The 22217-nt window shown below is 42.5% G+C and overlaps 1 protein-coding gene and 1 non-coding gene across 7 annotated transcripts in view; both read right to left on the bottom strand.

Annotated features, from left to right (window-relative positions):
• Nucleotides 1–8894: 8894 nt before the first annotated feature.
• Nucleotides 8895–8988, bottom strand: trnai-uau (transfer RNA isoleucine (anticodon UAU)). The gene is made up of 2 exons: nucleotides 8951–8988; nucleotides 8895–8930 (listed from the first exon to the last, which is right to left on the bottom strand). It is a non-coding gene; the product is annotated as a tRNA-Ile (tRNA).
• A 369-nt stretch (nucleotides 8989–9357) lies between these two features.
• rhbdf1b (rhomboid 5 homolog 1b (Drosophila)) overlaps nucleotides 9358–22217 on the bottom strand; it is a 34140-nt gene continuing 21280 nt past the window's right edge. For 4 of the 6 annotated variants that reach the window (XM_018687784.2, XM_018687781.2, XM_051066333.1 and 1 more), the window contains 16 exons: nucleotides 17020–17248; nucleotides 15928–16134; nucleotides 14940–15062; nucleotides 14663–14805; nucleotides 14241–14495; nucleotides 14017–14128; nucleotides 13832–13906; nucleotides 13484–13645; nucleotides 13057–13157; nucleotides 12879–12942; nucleotides 12563–12657; nucleotides 12365–12440; nucleotides 11959–12059; nucleotides 11652–11805; nucleotides 10569–10792; nucleotides 9358–10484 (listed from right to left, as the gene is read on the bottom strand). In XM_018687784.2, coding sequence (XP_018543300.1) covers nucleotides 10289–10484; nucleotides 10569–10792; nucleotides 11652–11805; nucleotides 11959–12059; nucleotides 12365–12440; nucleotides 12563–12657; nucleotides 12879–12942; nucleotides 13057–13157; nucleotides 13484–13645; nucleotides 13832–13906; nucleotides 14017–14128; nucleotides 14241–14495; nucleotides 14663–14805; nucleotides 14940–15062; nucleotides 15928–16134; nucleotides 17020–17136 — 2205 coding nt within the window. In that variant the 5' untranslated portion in view covers nucleotides 17137–17248 and the 3' untranslated portion in view covers nucleotides 9358–10288. Of the gene's footprint in view, nucleotides 10485–10568; nucleotides 10793–11651; nucleotides 11806–11958; nucleotides 12060–12364; nucleotides 12441–12562; nucleotides 12658–12878; nucleotides 12943–13056; nucleotides 13158–13483; nucleotides 13646–13831; nucleotides 13907–14016; nucleotides 14129–14240; nucleotides 14496–14662; nucleotides 14806–14939; nucleotides 15063–15927; nucleotides 16135–17019; nucleotides 17249–20117; nucleotides 20868–22217 lie in introns of those variants that run through there. The other 2 variants (XM_018687782.2, XM_018687783.2) reach the window with 2 other exon arrangements.

Consider the following 22217-nt stretch of genomic DNA (forward strand, 5'->3'; position numbering starts at 1 on the left):
TTCACTGCTGCAACCCACCCCGGATCATAAAGAGCCTGGCAGGACCGGCTAGGCCCCCCTGTAAACAGTCAACATCATGGTTGTTGTGTCTGCCGGGTATACTACCAGGGGAAGGAGGCAGGATGGTAGAGCTGTTGGGTTTATGTACTTGGTTTTGTCAGGGGTGAAAAAGGAGGGCTTTAGTTTTATGTACCTAATAGGACAGAGCTACAGTTTGAATGGACAGGAAAACTGTTAAGGTGTTTAACTTAAGAGGAAGAAGAAAGGAAATGGTGATTATGACCAGATGGTTTCAAGACCAGACATGGTCATAACAGGCTGAGTGCTACGAATCAGCAGGTCCAGGTAGTATCTTATTTGTCATCCAACCAATTTTGGCCTGAAACTTAAGACACTGCTTCCTCAAATATGTCTAAAATGTTGTAGCTCCCTATCTTTTCAATGCATAATAGTTATTTCCTTCCTTCGACTTCTGATTTCAAGCAAAAAGAGATGCACTGTTCCATCTGTAATGATAACCAGCCATCCACACAGATTCCACAGGTGATTGTGTCATGCACTGATGATCGCCAAATTAGATAAAAAACCAAAAAACAAAATCACTACCACAAAATGTTGCCCCCCTCTCCTTGACGATGGCTGGAGGTCAGATGGGTTAGCAGGCGACTGTAGCCTCTTTAGCAGAAGCCACACATGATTGGCCTCGTCTGAAGAGCAGCGTTCTCTCCAAAAATCAGCAATTTAGTTGTGGGGCATTCACAAGGTCTCTGTTTGATTGGAGGAGAGGGAGGTTGTGTTTGCGTGTATGAATGTGTGTGTGCATGCCTCAGACCTTGGGAGGGCTGGCTGCAGCAAGCCCAAACTTGCCCCGGCGATGCCACAAAGCCTGTCAGAAATGAAAGATGATGGCAGCACAGAGCCAAGAAGCAAAGGAGGATATTCACCAGTAATTCTTATGAGAACAAATACTCGCCCAACGGTCACACAAACGCTGTGATATACGATACAGCCATGCTTATTGGCATTTTTTTTTCCTGTTACAAAATCTGTGACTTTTATCGCTCCAGTGCACAGAGAGGGGGGAGGGAAACAAAGAGCAAGGTGCTTATCTTGAGGAAGAGCTGCATCCAACCACTATTGACGCAGGTGACCCACAGTAAACAGATTGGAGGGTTTTAGATTAAACAGCTGACAAGTACAGGTTGCATATGTAGCAGAGTGTGTGTTCTCTCTCCCTCACACATATACAACTCCTACAAAGACACCAGATAAAACAGCAGACTAAAGTGGAGTTTACAGATGTCTGGTGATAAGCAGAGAGGAAAAAGTTTGCTGTTGATTCAACCGTAATCCTTTTAAACGTATTGACAGAAGCTGCTGCAGAGGTAGTGATCTGTTGGAGGCTCAGGGGTCGCCTGTGGAATTTTCCACTGGTTTCACCCGGCAAACACAAGACTTCTCCTCTCATGCCAACTTCCTCTATGGACTGTAAGACACTTGAGACTGATTCCTCTGAGTTATCAGGAGGATGATTAGCTGACTGCCGAAGTTCAAGACCAATTTTAAAGTCTCTGTGAAATGGCTTCTTCACACAGGGAAGAGACAAATCAATACTGTGGCCCATCAACATCAAAATTTCCAAGCAAGTTTCAGAAACAGAAAGTCAGAGAGGAAATTGGGGTTTCAAAGATTATAGGGACAATGTTAATGAGACGTTCAGTGTGGGCTCATCTTATGGGGCATTTGGTTGTCAAAGTGTAATCTCAGACAGGGGAGGCTCTGATTTGTTACTCTGGAGGAATAGATGAGGAAAGAGAGAGATGGGACGTTACGACATTTTGCTGCAATGATTGAGGATGATTTGCATTGTGATCAGACAGGATGACTGCCTTCTCTTTGCATAAATTTGTTATACATCTAATAGAGGCAAACATACAGAATCTGATTTTTGCAAGTCTTGGACTCTGATCCTATTTCACGGTTGTCTTGTTGCCGAAAACTGCTGATGATTGACCGACAAAAATGCCCCTCAGCCATGCTCGGGGAAGTGGAACACCACGTCCTGCTGAGAGACGTGAAGGTTTATAGAACTTGAAGTTAATATAATTTAGTTTGTGTGAATGCATTTGTTTGCATATTTGTGTAAGTTAATGTGTTGAAACATGCAAGGTATGCCATGTTGCATTTATCCCGACCCAAAGGAGTTATATCTCCTCAAGTTTTATCAGGTCATGTTGAAAACTGCCTCAGGGCAGGGTAAAGTCCAGTTAATGTCCGTTCCAAGTGAGTCAGACATGTACGTTCACACCTGCAGCTCAGTTTGGAAAAGTTCAGGTGTGCAGTGCATGTGTGAAAGCAGCTCATGACGTTGTAGGTCAGTGTAACCACTGCTGCTGTAAGATGGCTGCCCTAGGACAAAGTACTTTACAAATCAAAAGCATTGCACTTGCATTTTAGCCAGACTTAACCTCAATAACCCAGAAACTGCAGAGGCAAAATCTACTTTCATATATAACCAACTGCACAGTAATTGTGATTTCACCTTCACTGTGTGTGCATGTCCTTCTCATCCACCTGTGCTGAGTCATAATAGCCCATCACACCATCTCGACTGACTGGTAACAGCCAGCAGCCGCTCCTCGGTTCAGGCAGGCCCAGACTTGCCTTGTACAATGATTAGTCCTGCTTGTCTTACACCGGACACAATGGCCCCTTCCTCACAGCTATGCATCCCCACCGACCCATCGCTAACTTGGAACAGAATGAAATGAAGAGGGCGAACCAGATCATCTCATTAAGAACAATAAGAGGAGTGCAATGTGGGAGAGCCACATTCCACTGACAACTGTAAAGGCTGTGTATAATATTGGAAAAGTAACAGACTGTGCTCAATCACTTTCACTTCATACAGTATTGTTTATGTCTGAAAGGGATTATCCTATATTCTGAAAATGTAACTGGACTGAGTTTAAAATGCCTTACTAAAAGAAGATTTTTTGTTTTGTTTTAAAGAAAATAGAATGAGGCAGATTACACAAGTAGACTGTATGGAAGGTTTTCTGGATTCAAAGAGCAGCAAAAGTCTTGTCTTGTGCCAAATGCCTGACAGATGCGCCTTAGCAATGTTCACATGTGGGAAGCCAGTGAAGAATCTCATCTAGTCACTGGAATTATTATTTATTTGTCTGATTTATAGGGGAACATGCTCGATTTAAAATATAAATACTACTTGATGTGTTGTACCAGGGTAAAGATAAATATTCATTTGCAGCTCAGGTCATAAAACATAAGCACAGTGACAGAACAACATTAAACAAGAAAAACAAAATGGTTAAAACATAGCTTTTGTCTTACCAGTATTCAAACCAAAACACTATTTTCTCACCAGGATACATTTGCAATTCAATCCCATGACACTGTTGCGGAGGATCGTCTATATACAAAATACTAGGGGACCTAATACTGATCCCTGAGGGACACCGCCGTACACTTCATTTTCCGGGAGAGTGCATCATTAACTGTATAATGCTTGGGGCACCTGGGGTGGGGGCAGGTTTAAGTGTGAACCTCACACTCCTCTCTTCAGCTTGTTTTTTCCCCCCTGTTGTTTTTTTTTTTTTGTTTTTTTTTTGACATTTTCTCCTCTTCTTCTCCTTCCTCTCTGGGTTCAACGTGTGCTGTGTGAATATCAGATAACAGTTCCATGAAAATGAATCCGATGAGACGTAACCCACACAGAGGGGGGAGATTGCGTGCACTTACACACACACACACACACACACACACAGCGAGAGAGAGAGAATTACTAACCATCAGAGAGATTCTGAGGGAGCATTCAGGGGAGAGTATTGTGATCGCTAATGAGGTGTGTGTGTGTGTGTGTGTGTGTGTGTGTGTGTGTGTAATAAGTGACTGGGAGCCAATGAGTGGAGGATAAGAGCAGGTCTTCAGGACGGCTGGAGGACACATGGTAAGGAAGAGGAGGATTGTCCTCTGGAGATGACAAGGAAATGTGTGTGCAGGGGGTGGGTGAGGGGTTGCTCAGGAAGTCATATTACAGCGCTATGCAAGATCCAACATTTTCCCCTGGCTTTTCCCTTGTTGAAGAAAAATCTCAAGAGTTCAGAGCAAAGTGCTGGGATTGCATGTGACATTCTCTACAACAGCAGTCCCCTACAGGGACCGGTTTCATGCAAGACAGTAGTTACCAGTGGGGGTGGGGGTTAAAATGACCTTAATATATATCAGGCATAAAAACAAACATAATATAAAGTGAAAAATAAATACAACTCACCATAACGCAGAATCAGAGGGAGCATGATCACGGCAGATGTCCTTAGCAGCAGACAGGATCGACTCTTCACCAGCAGTGACAGGCCTCTTAGCCTTAGCAGTACGGTTAGCCGCTAAGTAGCTAGCAGCTACTTGTTGCTGTGGTGGCCTTCAAGACTTGCTTCTGTCCTTTATGTTCACGTCTTTTTCGTTCAAAGAAGTCAGTCAGCTTGTCTTTTAATGCAGGGTGTTTTGTCTCCATGTGCCGTAGCAGTTTTGAAGGTTTCGTTGTCTCATTTGATAGCCCGTCGCTACATATTACACAGAGGGCGCTAGCAGTATGTGAATCACCTGTCGCAAAAAAGCCGTATTTTAAGTAGGAGTCTTGGTATTTCCCACTAAATTTAGCTTTGTTTTTAATGACAGTCTGAAGCTCTTCTGTTGTCTCATAATTGAGCCTTTTGTCTTTTCAAAGAAGCTCTCCACAGACGTTTGTTTTTACTCATTTTAGCTAGTTTTCTAGCTAGCTTACTTTTTCGGGCGTTACTACCATGACAGAGACAGGTATGTGTCAAGAGACACGGGCGGAAGTGATGCGCAGAGATTCCGGTCATTCTTCAAAATAAAACACCCCGCAGATAGTCAATAAAGTGAAATAAAATAAATTATTGATTCTTTCTGTGCGTCATTATAATATTTACTTTATATCAAACAAAGACAAACACAAACAAATCCAGTCAAAGCATCTTCTCTCAAAATGTGTTTTTTTTTTTTTTCACAATGGTGTCTTCCCTTCAGTTTGACTCTTGTGGACTTATGATTGAAGCAATATTATATATAGAAACAGTATTTTTAGATACTGTCAGCATGTGATATCTATGTAGAGTTTACACTGGAGTTTTAATCAGAGAGTACCGATTCTATGAGACAGAAATTACAGATTGGCTATGTGTAACATCAGGGTTGGCAACACCAGAATTTCCACTGTCAGTAGGAGATATTAAAGCCTGGATAGGAATCAGAGGGTCTGCATAAGAATAGTGAATAATAAGAGAAAGTACTCGCCAAACTACTGTTAAAAGGACCTATTTGAGCCATTTAAGCCAAAATGCATAGGCTCTTAATTCCTGTCAAGTGCTATTGTTTTGTTATTATTACACTGTATTTTTAGTTTGCACTCTATACCATGCAAACCTGGTGTTGAGACAGTAAGACAGTCTGCAACTGAATTTCAGTAGAGGATGAATGGCAGCAATATTCAGAATCAGTTGAGGAGCATGACATTAAAGTGTGAAACACTTAAGTGCTATAATTAATCTGTTTTGCCATGTAAATCAATAAGATTACAAAAATAATGTTGTTAAACTTAAACACTTCAATGATAACACACACACACACACACACACACACACACACACACACACACAGACAAGAGGAGGTTTGTCAACTTGAGTCCAGGTGGTGTATAGGACCATGTGGTTTCAGGGGGGAGGGCTATAACATTACTCTCCATCAACTCTGCCATAGGTGGGATCATCAGACAGGTGTGTGCTAGGGGCCTGCCCTCCCCCCTCCCCCTCCCCCATCACTCTGTCACACACATACACATAAACACAAACAACACCCGCCCCTCCCCCCTCTTGGTTGGCCTCCTTCACCTGATGGCCTGGGTGCTGAGTCTGAGGAGTGTGTGTGTGTGTGTTGCAGGCACAATGAAGAGAGAGGGTCTGTCAGTGGCCACCTGTTGGCCAGCTGTCAGGGTCCCATTTCAGGGTCGCCTTTCTAGGCAGACACAACATCTATTTATCTATTTATCTATCTATCTATCTATCTATCTATCTATCTATCTATCTATCTATCTATCTATCTATTTAATACAGTATTTATTCATACCTCGTCTTTTTTTCTCTCGTCTCTCATCTGTTCACTGTAAATACCTGCCATTTACACGGCAAACCGGAGTTTAATTTTCTCATCAAAAAACAACCATCCATTAAAAGATGAGATGAGCTGAGGAGGAGTAGGAAGAGGAGGAGGAGGTAGGGGACAGCGTACTATCTAAGTGTGTCTCGTTTGATGCTGATCAATGGCTTGTAGATACCATCCTCTTCATGTCACATTACCATCTCTATGGAGAGCTGGGGGTGCAGCGAGGGTGGAGGGGGGAGGAGGAATTGAAGAAGACATCATTTGGAAAAAGCAAATGATGAAATGAGTGATGGAAATAGGGAGGCATGAAATGGACAGGAGGAGGATGTGAAGTTGGATTGGAGAAGGGAGAAGTGTGTGGAGGGGGAGGAGGGGTGGAAGGTTGGAGGTAGGAGGAGAGGGGAGAGATAATTTCCTACGAGGAGTCTGCAGGGGATGGGGGTAGCAGGGAGTGGGGGATGGGGTCTAATGGCTTTGGGTGCTGCCACTATTAGACCAAGCAGCCACTAGATGACAGAATAAGACGAGCACTGAGATGATTTTTCAGGAGCCGTATGTTGGCTGGGTCATTAATTTGTCACCATTAGCTGCTCCACCAGCTTTTACAGTGCCAAAAAAGAGGGGGGGGGGGTATTAGCTCACAGAGTGTTACATGTGTAATCTCTGACAATTAGATCTAACTTAAAGCTGCTATAATACATTTTTAAAATTAAAAATATCAAATGAGAAGGTGAAAAGGGTCGCTCAACATCAACATACCTGACTACAGTTCCCCTCATTAGCACCTGAAAGGTTTAGCTCATTGTTTTGTTTTCGAAACACGAAGCTAAATAAATGCTAATATTGCTATTATAATATCTGCTGAATGTATGAATAGGAAACTGTATCCTAGCCAGTTTGTTGTATAAGTCATGTCTGCTTAGCTTAGTTGATATCCACCTACTAGCATCTCTAAAGGTCACTAATTAATGCAGTTTTAATGTGCACATTAACAGAAATGTGAAAACAAATCGTCTTTGTACTATGCTAAGATAACCTGCTGTTGGTCTTATACCAATAAAGTGAAACATTTCCCAAATTATTTTTTCTTCTTCTCAGCTTCTGCCCTTTTTTTGGCGTGGGATATGAGTGTACATTTCCATTTTATATTTCCCAAAATATCAAGCACTGTACTTTCTTCAGCACACATGAACGACAAGACTTCATAAGAGTGGATACTGCAGAAGTTGTGCAGAAATTCCTGCTGCCCTCAGATAACCTGATGATCAAAATGTCACTGTCTGACAATCAATAACATTGATGAACCATAGCAAAGGTCTCTTCATTCTCTCTGTCTGTGTTTCTGTGTGTATGTGTGGAGAATAAAAAGGTAATAGTGTATCATTGCTGCAATGCTAGAAATTGAATGCACCTGTTTTGTTTAGTTTTTTGTCAGGGTTCAGTAAATTGTAACCTTTCAAGCTGTATAGGTGTATATATGTAAATTTCATACTAATTAAGTGGCCATTTTTACACGTGTATTGTAACTTATTGTATTCTGATCAAAGGCAGAGATCAAAGTGAAGCATGGATTTAATAGATTATTATAAAACCAGAATCAACACAGCATGAAGTGCAAATAGAATAAGTTTTACTCTTGTATTTTGTATGCAGATCAGTGTTGTCTGTGTTTGTGCTGTTCAGCCTCTCAGAGCTCCTCTCTAACACAAGTACACACTTATTTAGACTCAATTACAGCCAAGACTTAACGAATGCCGGAGTGATCACGTGTGTGCCTGTGTGTGTGTGTAGATGTTATTATGTATGTGTGTGCACTCAAAGAGAGAGGAGAGAGGAGCGATAGAATTAACAAACCCAGCGGTACAACACACAGGGAGCATCAGGGGCACGAATAAGAGTTCTGCACGCTAATAAAGCTTCTGCTTGAATTAATGACATTCAAATCCCAAAGAACAACGCCACAGTGTTGTTGTAATTCAAGCTTTACACCCTGTGCAGCAGTCATTTTGGACTCCTGCAACAGCTTTAACCTCCAAGTCACAGGTCCTGGGTCGCCATCTAGTGGGCATTCCTAATAAACAACAAACCCCTTGTTTAATTCAGATGATCCAAGCAATGAGGAGTCAGACCGACATATTGTCAGGGATTCTAGAGGAGTAAGAAAGCATCTTATGCTTGTTGACAAAGAAGAAAAAACACTAATAGACTCTTTGGGGAAGCCTGGTTAAGGGTTGTGGAAGACGATCATTTGTTAAAGTAACAAGTCCCAAGAGGCTGTGGTTTACAGTGATTTTAGAACAGCCAGGGGGCGTTGTTAGGTACAGCACAGACTAACCAAATGCTTAGGGGTAGGTTTTTCAAGAACCTGTGGGTACACTTTAAAAAGTCCTGAAAGACCTTATTAGTTTAGAATGTGTGAAGTGTACAAGGTAAGCGTTGGTAATACACGATTAGCATGTAGCTGGTGCTACTACCTACGGTGCCTCACAACAGCTGCTACAGCAGCTCTGCCTCAAGTCTGTTCGCTCCCACAACCAAAATGTCTGGAAGGTTTCCATGTGAAACCTTCAAGAAGTCAAAGGCAGTGTAACACGTTGAGATAATTCTCCACAGAACTGTCCAGAGCTGAAACATTACTGATATTAATTTGTTTTAATTTGCATTTGTTTCAATCACTGTGGTTAAAATTCTGCTGCTCCAGGTGAGGCTCGAACTCACAACCTCGGCATCACTCTGCAGGTTACTGTCTTATAAGTACCGCGCGCTGACCGATTGCGCCACTGGAGCTTCTTGTAGTACACTTAACAAACCTTAGACATGAGCTTAGAATATTCCTAAAAAAAGAGTCAGATTTGTTATATATATATATATATATATATATATATATATATATATATATATATATAATTCCTCTATACCTTCACAAGGTGGAGATATGATGTAAAAGATGGTTCTATGCTGTTTCTTTTAAAACCTGATTAACTGAAGTGACTATAAGAGCTTACAGGCTTCAGTGGTCCACTTGATCAGTGGCCTGTACAAGAGTACAGAGTGATGCTGAGGGTTGTGAGTTCAAGCCTCACTTAGAGCAGTGCAGTTTAGCTTTCTGGACATATGCTCTGCAGGAAGTACACAGACATAAAAACTGAGCCAAACTCTGTGTTTTGTTGTGTTTATTGTCAGGTAGCTAAAACGCAACCACTTTGAATTTTTAAAAAAACATACACAAACGCAAATTTACCTCCGTAACAGCTATTCACAATGCAGCAGATTAACATACAACTGTGTCTTCAACATGTAACACGGAGAGAATATATAAAAAAAACAAACAATTAATCTGTGAAATAAGTGCATTAAAGGCTGTGTAAAAACATATTTTACATGATTTTTGTCAGATTGTGAAATAGTCTCTACAAAGGTTACAGAACTGCTGACACAAACTGATACATGGCACAAAAAGACTGTGTGTAAGGCACATTTACGCATTTAGAGTCTCATTTCTTGGTGAGTTTTAACTCTAAGAACATCCACTAAATGGACAAAACTGTTTGGACATCAGTAAAAAAAAACAAAAAGTACAAAACGAAAATCCTCAGCTCGTCCTCTGCAGCTGCCTCAGGTTGTAATGCTCCTTTTGGCCACTGTGGGGTGCTGTTAAGTCAGGTAAGAAGAGAGGTGAATAATTTGGCAGGAAGTAGTTGCCTTTGTAACTCTTCTCTTGTGTGACTGGTCATTGATTAGCCCAGCTAGAGATCAGTCATGTGTAAATCAGTTGTTAGTCCTTTTCAGTCAAGTTTTGTTCCCATGTACGAGAATGTTTTTAGATACCTGGAGGCTGTCATGCATAGCCGTTATTCATTGTGGTTCTGTTGTTGTTTCCAAATAGCACAACAAATACGCTTGAAATTCGTAGGTCCACGTAAAATCCTGGAATGTTCACTGTTCCAGGAGAAACGTTTCTGTTCAGTCACAAATTGCACTGCAGCCAGATAGATTTTTCAGCTGCGTCAACATCCGAAATGTTGCATCCGGTCCAACTTCAGTGCACTTCCAGAGACAGTCCAGCTGACATTTCAGAGGCTGACGGTCAGAGGAGATGCGCGTTCAGGTCGTACTTCTCGCAGAACTTGTCGGTGATGGGGATGCAGGTGAGGTACTCGCACCAGTCACACTTCACAGGGTAGACGTAGAAAAGAACGGCCAGGGCGGAGAGCAGGCCCAGGAAGACCAGCAGGAAGACACAGATCTGGACCCGCTTACGGTACATATCAGAACGCCCGAAACTAAGGAGAGGAAACGGTTAAAAGAGCAGGTTAAATATGTTCACATGAAATACTTGCCTCTTTGTAGTTTAACTATTAACCCACCTGATGTATGGCAGGAAGGCAAAGGACAGGAAGAACCCTGATATGAAGCCACAGATGTGGGCAAAGTTGTCAATCCATGGAAGCAAACCGAAGGAGAAGAAGAAGACGGAGATGGCCAGCAGCTTGGCAAACGCCCGCCAAGGTCGCTCGAGGATCTGCCAGCTCTGAAACAGCTCCACGAACAGACAGGCCAGGATGCCGAACTGGCTGCCTGCAGGACCCACCTGAGAGAGATGAAAAACAGGTGAACACAGAGACACAGATGTTACACTGATCCACTGGATGAAATCAATCAAATGAACGTAGCTCAGTTAATCAGAAAACGAGTCCTTGACAAAGTCCTGAGAGGTTGAGAGGAGCATAAACTCTTAGAAGCTCAGAGTGATTTAAGTCCAGCCAAGTTCAAATAACATCCTTGTCACTGCAGCCCAAAATAAACAGAAAAAGGCTGAAAACACAAATGGAGTCCCACATGTGAAAAATGCACACAACGTTTACAGATTTTGCTCTATGTTAAATTTGTGTAGAATCAGCAACACAGCTGCCCAGTTAGCTCTTGTTATTAGCTAGCTAGATGGGGTTGTTATTGGGTTATCAGCTGCAGCTAACGCTAGCTATTAAAGTCAGGGTTGCCTCGACTGATTTTGATTCTAAAGATGTTTCTTTGAGGAGGAAACACGACTTTGTGAAGAGCAGGAATACAGACAGACTTCCTCTGTAGCTGACAGGAGCTAGCTAACACCGCTAACACTGACTCTTCACTTTAATGGTAAGTAATCAACCAAGCTCAAAGGCTGGTTAGCTGGCTAGCTAGCTAACATGACCAACCCTTTTAAGCTACGACATAAAACTACAGAGATTTAGTTAGTTTGCAGCAGTAGCCTCCGGGTGGACTAGAATCGTTGTGGCTCTAGCTAACAGAAGCTAACTGGCTAAATTTGGTAGCAGTTGTTGGGCTTGCTAGCTTAAGAAAGGGAAAACATGACTGGCTGAAAGGTTTGTTATTTATTAAGTGTTAAACACAGGGGCTCCAGAGGATGCTGTATCTTGTATGTAGTTTTGTTTTGAGGATTGACGTTGTACCTCTGCTCTGTACGGCAGGAAGATGGCTGAGGCCAAGTTGCCAGTGATGCCACTCAGCATGTAGATGATGGAGATTCTCAGCCAGCCAGCTAGCTTCTCTATGTCCCTCAGCACCGTCATCTGGAACAACACTGACACCAGGCAGTGCAGGATCCTACAGGCACAGACACACAGACAGGCGGTTATATTAAACACTGACCCAAATCCACCTAGTATTTCACATTTCACTGTTTTAACAGATTTGTGATTGCGGCTGAGACTGAGGCCTATTCTGAGATGAGACATAAAAAGAAGGGAGTTCAGCTACCCAGCATGAAGAAAGAGAGACAGCCAGAGTCTGGAGAACTGGTCTGGGATCTCTGGGTTGAGAAACGGCAGCAAACCGCACACATCATCCATACAAGCCACCTGGAGGAGAAAGAAAAAGTCAGGAGAGAAACAGTCAGCACTGCAGATCCACTGCCACCCTGTGGAGGAAAATGACAGTGATGAATTCAGTTTAAAGTCCTGCTGCAGCACCACAGGCTGCAGTGGTACAACTGGTCAGCTCACAGAACAATGACCACCAGAGCAAAGCTGACGTTCTGAGTTCAAGCCTCAGCCAGAGCTGGAGCAATATTTTAAATTCAAGTGTAGCTTTTAGAGAGTTGCTAAAAGAAAGAAGAAAAGATTCAAAATATAATAAAAATGATTGTGTGCTCTGTTTGTCCTACCTGTGAGCAGAGAGTAGCCTCCTCGTGGAAGTAGCCGTGCATAAAATCACAGTATTCTCTGGAAGTGATTTCACACCTACGACATGACACACATCACACAAACAAAATAAAGTTAGTTAATATTGGTTCGTATGCAACTGACAGTGTCTAGTTAAACACTTCTCCTGACTCCTGCAGTGTTGTAACATTGATCCTTACCGTCCTTTGGTTCCGATGCAGCAGGGCCGGCCTGTGATGGTGCAGTCTACATGGGGGAGGTTGGTGTGATTCCCAGAGTTGTACCTTGTACAAATCTACAGATCATAACCACGGGAAATAGCTTACATTTAAGATGGCAGTGACTGATTTTCACTTTAAGAAAGTTCCTTAATTTTAAATACATTAATGCCAAAATTAGGTTCAGTTAAAGGGAATTCTGCAGTGCTGTTTTCACCAACTTAATGTGAAATTATAAGTCAAATTATATCAGCACACATTTATTAGTATCTAACAGAGTAAATGTAATTATACTCACTGGCCACTTGCTAATGTCATCAGGCCACTCATGAGGTGAAACTGAAGCCGGCTCCAGGCAAATTCTACAAAATCAGGAGAAAGCAAGAATGAACTTTTCTGTCTTCTTGCCTCAAGTTCTTCATGTAATTAAAACAAAACATTAATAATCATACAAACACAGAGCATTTTTATGTTACCTGGGGTCCTGATGGCAGACAGAACCATGTTGACGCAGTTCACCATTCAGATAAGGAGCACTGGGGTGCTGAGGCCACTTCACCCAAACTGCCAGGGTACTCTGCAGCAGAAGACAAACAGAAGCATCTTAAGACATGTTTATCAACTGTAATCCACACGTATTAGTCTGTGCAGTGGCTCTGTTGACCAAATGTGGCAACAAGAACTGCTGTACTGTCAAATGTTGAGCCAAAGTCAATATATCTTTCATGATATACAGCTCTTGAAAGTTTAAAGTAAGAGTTTGTCTGATGTGCTGTAACACAAGTGTATGGAAACTGAACCTCTTGAAATTCTATCCAATAATCTTTAAGATAGAAATTCTCTCTGATTCAATATGACTGAAACAGCCAGGCAACAGGCAGCCATTTTGTTCTTTTCACTGACCGAACACTCCTCCTGTGACGTCTGCAGGCAGCCGGAACGATCGTTCCTCACGCAGCAGCCGGACTCTCTCTCCCTTGCTCTCTTCTCCTGGATCAGTTTCTGGATCTCTTCGTCTTGACGCATGCACGGGGAAAACTTGGCTCCCAGGTGGATCAGCGCCTCCTGCGGGACAGCCGAGGGTGACCAGTGATTCCCAATGTTTGTTTTTTTTTTTTGGTAATATTTCTATTACTTTTAGTGTTTACTTCTAATTTTAATCTAATGTTTAATCACTTGGGCTGATTTAAAAAAGCACAATCACAGATAGAAGAAAGTAAATAGAAAAGATGGTCAATAGAAAATACTTACTGAGCTTGGACCCACCCAGAAGTTCTGTTGTTGCACAAACTTAACATTTTCATAAACTCCTTTGTTCCTCAACACCTGAAAAAGAAATAACAAAGTTACCTGTAGAACTCTGTCAACCATTTTCAGAGAAAATTCAACACAAATTCACAAATCTAAAGATTATAAATACTGTAATCTACACTTACAGAATCAACAGTTTCGTGTTGTGAGAAGCCCACAGGGGCAATGCCGTAGATAGTCACAGCCAGGATGGTGACGAGCAAATGAACAAATGTGATCCAGTAGGTAAAGAAAGGTCTGAGGAGGAGAGGGGAACAATTTCAGGCTTCATTTGCTGGGACACTGACAAAAACTACATTTAGGTTCACCTCAGAGGACAGTTACCCTCCAACTGAATCAGCTGCCTCACCTGTGATTGTCCATGTCCTCAATCTGCCTCTTGACATAGCTGTCAATGCGCTTGCGGTACGTCCGGTTTGTGAGACGACCAACCATCCCGAGCCCGTACGGCCTCTTCTCTCGGGCAAACAGCTTCTTAACGGGAACCACGATCCTCTGTCCCCGCTGCTGATGGCTGTTGATGCTCACCACCTCCTGTTTCAGACGCACTTTAGGTTGGACCAGAGAGCCGTCCTTCGTCTTCCGCCATCCTCGCTCTAAAGGCCTGGATTAAGGCAGAGGAAAGAGACAAATGTGTTAGATGCAGAATCTTTCAGTCGGTACATACAGTAGCATCATAAAACAGTGTCTTCATTGCTGCAAAAGCTTTGTCTGGCGGTGAGACATTCGTGTGTGCATGTGAACAATCCTGTAAAAAAAATATAAACCCACAACATGAGGTGACTCCTCTCCAGTTCATTCCTATCCAGCGCACTTCCTGTGAGCTCGCCCTCATCCAGCTGTTTGAGGGCAGCCTCCGATGGGGTCTCGAAAACCTCATCCGCATAGCTGGACAACTCATCCTGCAGGCCGTCCTACAGAGACGACAACTAAGTTGGTAGGAATTCAAAGCTGAATAACCACAAGAAAGTGCTTTAAATCAACACATCCATTCACTGGATCTGACTGTTTTGAGAAATTTGTTGTCATGATCATGTCCACTGCTCACTCTGGTGAAGAAGGAAGTGTCCAGATCATCAGGAAAATCCACAGTGTCATCTTCAAAGAAACTAGGAGGCATGAAACTCCGTCTGCGATGTTGTCCAACGGTGCTTTCGCCTAACGTCCGGCCCTAACAAACAGGAAAATGCACACAAACGCCATTATCTACTGATATCAAACTGAGGTACAGTGTTGTGTTATGTATTAAACTATGCCAATAATGGAACATTAGCAAAAATATATATAGAAAAAGGTGAAATATGTGGCATTTTCACACATCAGTATCACTGTGACAGTAATTTACACAGGGCTTTTACTACCATTAGCAAATGAGAACATGTTCAGAGTTGATATCAACCTCTGTTCACACCAGTGTTATTGTAAAGGCAGGCAAAAACAGAGTAAACCCTGAGCCTGACAGTTTATCTAGAGGAATCCCCATGCATGCATGTGTCTAATGATTCGATAGCAGCAGTGACCTCTGTCTGTCCCTGGATTAGCTCTGCCCTGCTGGAATATTCTGACCGCAATCCAGCAGATATCTGAGCATTCGCTGTGTATTAACATGGACCATCTGCTAGCGAAACCACCCCCCAAACACACACTCTCACTGAACATCCATTCATCCCTTTATATGTGTGTGCAGCATAGAGAGTCATCTGCACGCTACTGTAACATATATGTAAGAGTTTAATCCACAACAAGACAGCTGATCTCATGTTTTACATAACATGCCTACATATACATGAAGAGAGAAATGCAAAGGCACAGATAAACTCAGAAATAAATCCATATGTGTCCATAGTGTTAGTGAGGAGCAGCTATAGCTGGTTCTATTGTGCAGTCACAGGAAAAGACATTTTCAGGAAACCTCACGCTGGAAATAGCTTAGAAGAGTTTGAAGCACAGATTTTGCAAAGCACAGAATATTTGGTGATCGAATTTTTCTTCTTTTTTTAAAAATAAATTCTGCTGTATGAATAAAAAAATAACACCTTCATAAGTGCTGCTGCAGCCTTGAGACTCATGACAGCAACAGACTCCCGCTTGCGTCGTCGCGGCAGCCGGTTGAGGGCGGAGCGGGAGCTTGAAAAGGAGCAGAGGGAGGCGCTGCCGGGAGTGATGGGAGTTTGCGGGACACTGAAGCCGTCTACCTCTTCCACCATGCGGAAGGCACGACCCCGGGCCAGAGGGTCTACGATCTGCACACACACAGAGTACTTTTCACACTAAGTCAAGCCACGCACAATGATAAACACACAGCGAAAGAATAGTGAACAGCAGGAATGCACACAACACACATCTAAACTAGGGTTAGATTGATGTATTAGCTGGAAAATAATCAGTGGGTTTCAGAGACAGGAAATCGATATTTTACAAATGTTATATGGTAATTTTCAAGACCTAGTGATAAACATCATTGATTAAATGAAAAATCTGCATCACCCAAGGCCTTAAAACAGGCTAATATTGGAGCCTGTGTTAGCATGCTATTAGCTAAAACAGAATTTATAGTAAAAACCTTGGATTTTAGATGCTTTGTTTGATTTGTTTGAACATATCAGAATTTCAAATGTCCACAAAGTAAACTTTTTGAGCTGCCAGTTACATTAACATTTTATCTCAGTGTGTTTTAAGACCACAAAAAGAAAATACCGTTACGCTAAAGAAGCAAGCTAACATGCTAGCTACCTAGCAAAAAAATTGAGGAAGTAGTTACTATAAATACTGTACTTTTTTGTTGATTAATCACCTATTTAGATTGGAGAGAGTTTCCAACATTGGACATGACTGTTATGATAGATAGTTTTTAATATAATACAGAAATTGTTCCACAGTAGTTCATGTCTGTCTAGTAGTTTTATGAGTTTCAGTGGATGGTTATTTTGGGGAATAATGTTCAAAAACCCATCAATCGAACCCTAGGCAAGATGACGAAGCACAGAGGTAAAGCAAGCGCCATAAATCTAATGCATAAGGAAGAAATAGAGTGATAGATGTGAAGTGAAAGAAGTTAAAGAGGAAAGACTGAATAATTGTCCCATTTATTCCTCTATCCCTGCAACAAGCCCCAGGCGCTGGCCTACCCTCTGCATGCCATAGTGGTGGTTACTGGGGTGGTGGGGTGGAAGGTAGAGGGGAGGAGGGGTCTCAGTGCTGGCCAGGGAGAGGTTGTCCTGGCTGTGGAGCTCCATTTCCCTCATCACCTGAGCCTTCAGACCCCCGTACAGATGGCTGCAGTGCTGCAGGCTCTTCCTCCTCCATCGCTGGGTGCTGTCGCTGTCTTTGCTCACCCCGAACCAATCAGCCGTACCCCTGGAGAGAGGATGGAGGATGGTTAGTAAATGTATAAATTCTGAATATTCTGATATGATTTAGGACATGAGAAATTAGATACACGTGTGGCAGAAATCAACACGTATATGTAAATCTGTAATTTAAAATTTTGTGCTCAAGACTATCAACTGTCATGCTACTGGCTCTGTGAGACTGCACTGTGTTTATCTACGTTGCTGACATTTATTTCCTGAACGCACCAATAGGCAGCAGTGGTACTTTAGCTAAATGCTAATGTCACACATCTTGGATGGGAAAAAAATAATAGGAGCGAACACACTGAAGCTAATGTTTACCATGTTAACCATCTTAGTTTAGCATGCTAGCGTGCTAACTTTGCTAATTAGCACTAAATTAAAGAGTAAAAAGTAAGCTTTTTTTTCTTTACTCATTGTCTCTTTCATTTTATTTTTATTTTTGTCCATAATCTGCTTTAGCCTTCACACAATCCGATCACTTGCTGAATATTCTTTGACGTACATCCATCCTAATTAGCAGAACAATAGGCAGATTAGCTGACTGACTGCATCTGATTGTTGGGGATTAGCTGACAGGTAAATTGGGGCATTTGTCGATTGCTTTCTTGCCTAGAGAGCATCTGGTTTCACAGTCTTTAAATATGGAACCTTACACTTTTTCCGTGGCACCGTAAACACTACACAGAAAGCCAAAATGCAGATTATAATAGAGTAAAGTTTGAACTGATTCTTCTTGTGTTTAAAAAACAGATTGTGTGGGCCACACTGGGTGAATGGAAACTGATGAAATACCTTTGGCAACCACACAAAGAAAATGTGACAAATCAGATTTATTTCAATAGCACAGATCAGCTTAAACTTTCCAGATGAAGATAAGTGATTTGATAATGAAGACTCAGGATTTAGATATGGGTCAGGATTTACACAGATGCAGGTCAGCTGATTAAAGAAAGGCCTCTTGTGCAACATGCCAACATTTCAGACAAAGACATCTGTATGAATTCAGCTCCCTTCCTGTATTTTTTCTCTGTTTATCTTTCTTTGTGTGTGTTCATGTTTGCTTGTGTGGACACTGAGCCCAGCATAGAGAGCCTGGATGAAATTTACTGTCTTGTTTCCTAACACGACTTGCTCTTCTTGCTTCGGTCAGCAGTGAAAAAGCAGATGTTGCTTGACAGTCTCACAAGGAGATGACCTGACATGGCTGCCTGTGTGTGTGTGTTTTGTGTGTTTCAAATTTGAACTCTATAAATGTGCATGCACTGTACACATCCTGGTCTCTCGCTCTCTCTTTTTTTTTTCCATGAACAGTGTCTGCGTGCCAGGCTGTGTGTCAACTGATCAGGAGGAAGGGGGGGGGGCAAGCTGGGGAAACTGTTTGGAGAGCAGAACGCTAAGTAATAAACACTCAGTCCTCATCATCAAGAAAGACGCCAGCTGGGGAAGCCTTTTAAGGCTGCGCAAGGGCAGGGAGGGGGTGGCGTGGCCCTGATTGTTGTCCTTCCAGAGAAGAAGAAAGAAGACACAGGTTTGGGAAAGCAGAGAGACGGAGGGTGAGGGGGAGGTGGGCAGAGGAGGAGATGTAAACAGATAGGAGGAGGTGGACAGTGAGCAGGAGGAGGGGATGTCATAACATGATATTAAATAAATGAAAATGATGAAAAAATACAATCCAATCCTAACAGAACACACAACCCTGATGGTAAAACATGATGCAGCCACATTGTGACTACAGTCCTGTTTCAGGCCAGATGACATCGGTTTGTTTGTGTTTGTTTAGAGAAGGGGCTGTTTGTCTGTGCGCACATGCACCAACAAGCATGCGAGTAACAATCACCTACACAAAACCCTAAATAAAATATTCTCGACTGGTTGACGACAGCACAAATCCACCACACATCAATGATTAAAACAACATTAAGCCACATGAATTAGCTTCCATATCCTCCAGGTAAGGCTGGTACGCATGCGGCAGCCATCTACTATGCCATAATTATAGGTTTCGACAGCGTTCATTTTATCTGCGGGAAAAGGCCACCGGGCGAATCTCAGTAGAATCTAAACAAATGCTACCACTGAACAAACAGAGAACAGAATAGAGGAGATAACTGTGAGCATGAATAGTGAATGGATAAAACAACAAATGAGAGGGTTTTATTGTCACAACTGCATGTTCAGACCAGTATGGTTGGGCTCAACAAAAGCTCACCAAAATTTGCACACTAATTCACAGCAAATTAATTATAAGCTGCCACATATCCGTAGCTGAAGCAGTGGTAACTCAGCTGAACAAAAACAACACTTTGAACTCCTCTGTTATTCTCTCCAGAGTTCACTGCTGTTTGGTGGGGGAATTCTTCAATCAAGGTCAGAGAAGTCAATTTCCCCCTCACTGAATGAGTAACGATGGTCTTCCTGCACTAAAGTAAGTTTCAAGGGTTGAATGTTTGTCTTATTCTAGCAAAATAATGATCAAAACTAAAAATTAAAACGGTCATGAAATATTTATATTTAATAATTCAGTCCAAAAATTAATAATATGTACATTTATGCAACATTTTAAATGCTGGGCTTCTACTTTTAGAGTATTTTTAACTGTAGTGTTGCTCAAAAGAATAGGCATTTTTGGAAAATACACTTTCTTGCAGAGAGTCAAGTGAGAAACTGATACCACTCTCGTATCTGTCTGCCATCAGCTGGCTGGCTGGAAACAGAGGGAAACAGTTGGCCTTGCTTTGTTTGGAGGGCAACAAAATCAACCAACTAGCACCTTTAAAGCTTTTAAGGCCAACGGGTCTCACTGTTGACTCAGAGCAACATTTTTGATCAGTATCTTCTGTTGTGGTTGAGTAAAACCACAGCACACTCACCTGTCCAGAGAGCTCCAGGAGGGGTTCTGGGTCTGGGTCATACCTGAGGGGGGCTGGGACTGTGGAGCTGCGTCGCCTCCATCACCAGCATCACCAACATACTGTCCCCGCTTACCCCCTGACCGCTATTAAACCCTGATCCTCTGAACGCAAACTGATCCCCGGCAGATCACACATACAATGTTCCATAAGGGGATTTCCTGAAATCCAGGCCAGTGTTACCTTGTAACGCTCGCTGTTACGCAAAGGATGATCACCACATGTCCAGACTCTGTGATAACATCCCTGTCCTAATCAAAGGTTAGCTGATCTCCTTGGTCAGACGGTGAACGTCCTGATGCAAAAAGATCCGCGTAGGACTTCCACCAGCTGGACTGGCTCATTCAGCGCACGATGAGTGGGAGGACCTTAAATTTTCTGACCTCGTGTCACCAGCGCACACAACAGAAGTTTCCATATGACTGTATCTGTGTGAGAGAGTGTGTGAATGTGTCGGTGGCTGGCAGGCCTCCCAGTATCCATCCTCCAGAGTTTGCGTGAAAGGATGTGACCTACTGGGCAAAGAAGACAGCAGCTCTGGTCCTTGTCAAACTGAATACCGCCCCCCCATCCAGAGCCCCAACGATCACTATCAATGAGGTCCTTCTCTCTCTCTCTCTCTCCCTCTCCCTCTCTCTCTGCCTTGTTTTGCAGGAGTGTGTGTAAACACCAGTTCTCCCTCTAACATACCAGCACTCCACAGGAAATGGGAGATTAGAAGGAGGGAGAGAAGAAAGATAGAACATCATACACATTAGGAAGGAGGAGAGATGGAGGGAGGGCACTGGGACATGCCTGAACATGACACACACAAACACACACACACACACACACACACACACACACACAACAAAGTAGGAGTACCACAAACGTTTAAAATCATAGCCCAAAATGTGAACCGCACCTTGGTTTGCAGCGAAGAAGTTCGTGTCAGCAGTTAAAAGAATTTCCAGTTGAGCGTGTGAACTCCACCTATCATTACAAGCATCAGTGTGACTGAGATAAATTATTATCCATGTAGCTCTGTGGCCAGATCTGTCAAAATTAATGGCTCCTTAACATGAAAAATGACTCATAAAAATCCTCCAGATCCTCCAGATCAACAAACATCAGTTACCCTACAAGCCAGCAGTTTGTAGCAAATCACACACACAAACACTTTGTGTGAACAGTAAAAGATTTATGCTGTGTTTAGAAACTCCTTCAAGGAGGAGGTACCTCAAATAACCTCCAACAACTCATGTACACACACATAAACTTCTCCCCCCAGTCTCATTAATTCTCCAACAGACATCAAACGCATTAATTCTCTTTCTCTCTCACATACACACACGTACAAAGCTAATAAACCCCGGCATGATAAAGTTAAGACGTTAAGACCCTCCTTTGAGAAGAGTGTCTCTTGGTTTTAGTTTTGGCTCCGTGTTCAAACATTTACATTCAATTTAACGCTGTAGGAGGGGCCGCTTTGATGTGGCCCACATGCTCGGTGAGGCACACAGATAGTCTGTGTGAGTAATTGCATTATTTTGTCTGCCTCAAAGCATGTGGTGCTGTGTGTCACCTGGACCGACACTGATACACCGCTTATGCGCATTCTCCATGTGTCACAGACACTTTTCAAAGCATTCACAGCTGCAGCACAAAGACGCTGAAAGAACAACGGGGGAGGAAAAAAATCATGTTCAAATCTGTTATTTATCATCAGTCCTTGATGTGTGGTGCACCTCAGATAATATATATTAAGAAACACAACTTTTTTTCAACCTGCCCTGGGTGTCAGTTGATAGCTAATTTTTAAATTTATTGCTGCTTGTTGCACGAAGAAACAGGTCCATCCTTATTTTTTGCAATGAAGCGCTATTTTATTTGTGCTGACAGCACATTGTTTGTTTTAGACCTGCACTAACAGATTTGTTCAGCCACCACAACATCAACATCTCACCTTTTAAGCTAATGTGACTAACTTAACAAACAGCTGCGCACCTAGCCGTCATGGAGCAACACTAGCATTCATTTGGTTCTGTATTCAAGTGCTTTCAGCTCTGTTTTTGCTCTCCA

The sequence above is a fragment of the Lates calcarifer genome, linkage group LG23 (genome assembly GCF_001640805.2).
Source record: "Lates calcarifer isolate ASB-BC8 linkage group LG23, TLL_Latcal_v3, whole genome shotgun sequence".
Lineage (NCBI taxonomy): Eukaryota > Metazoa > Chordata > Actinopteri > Centropomidae > Lates > Lates calcarifer.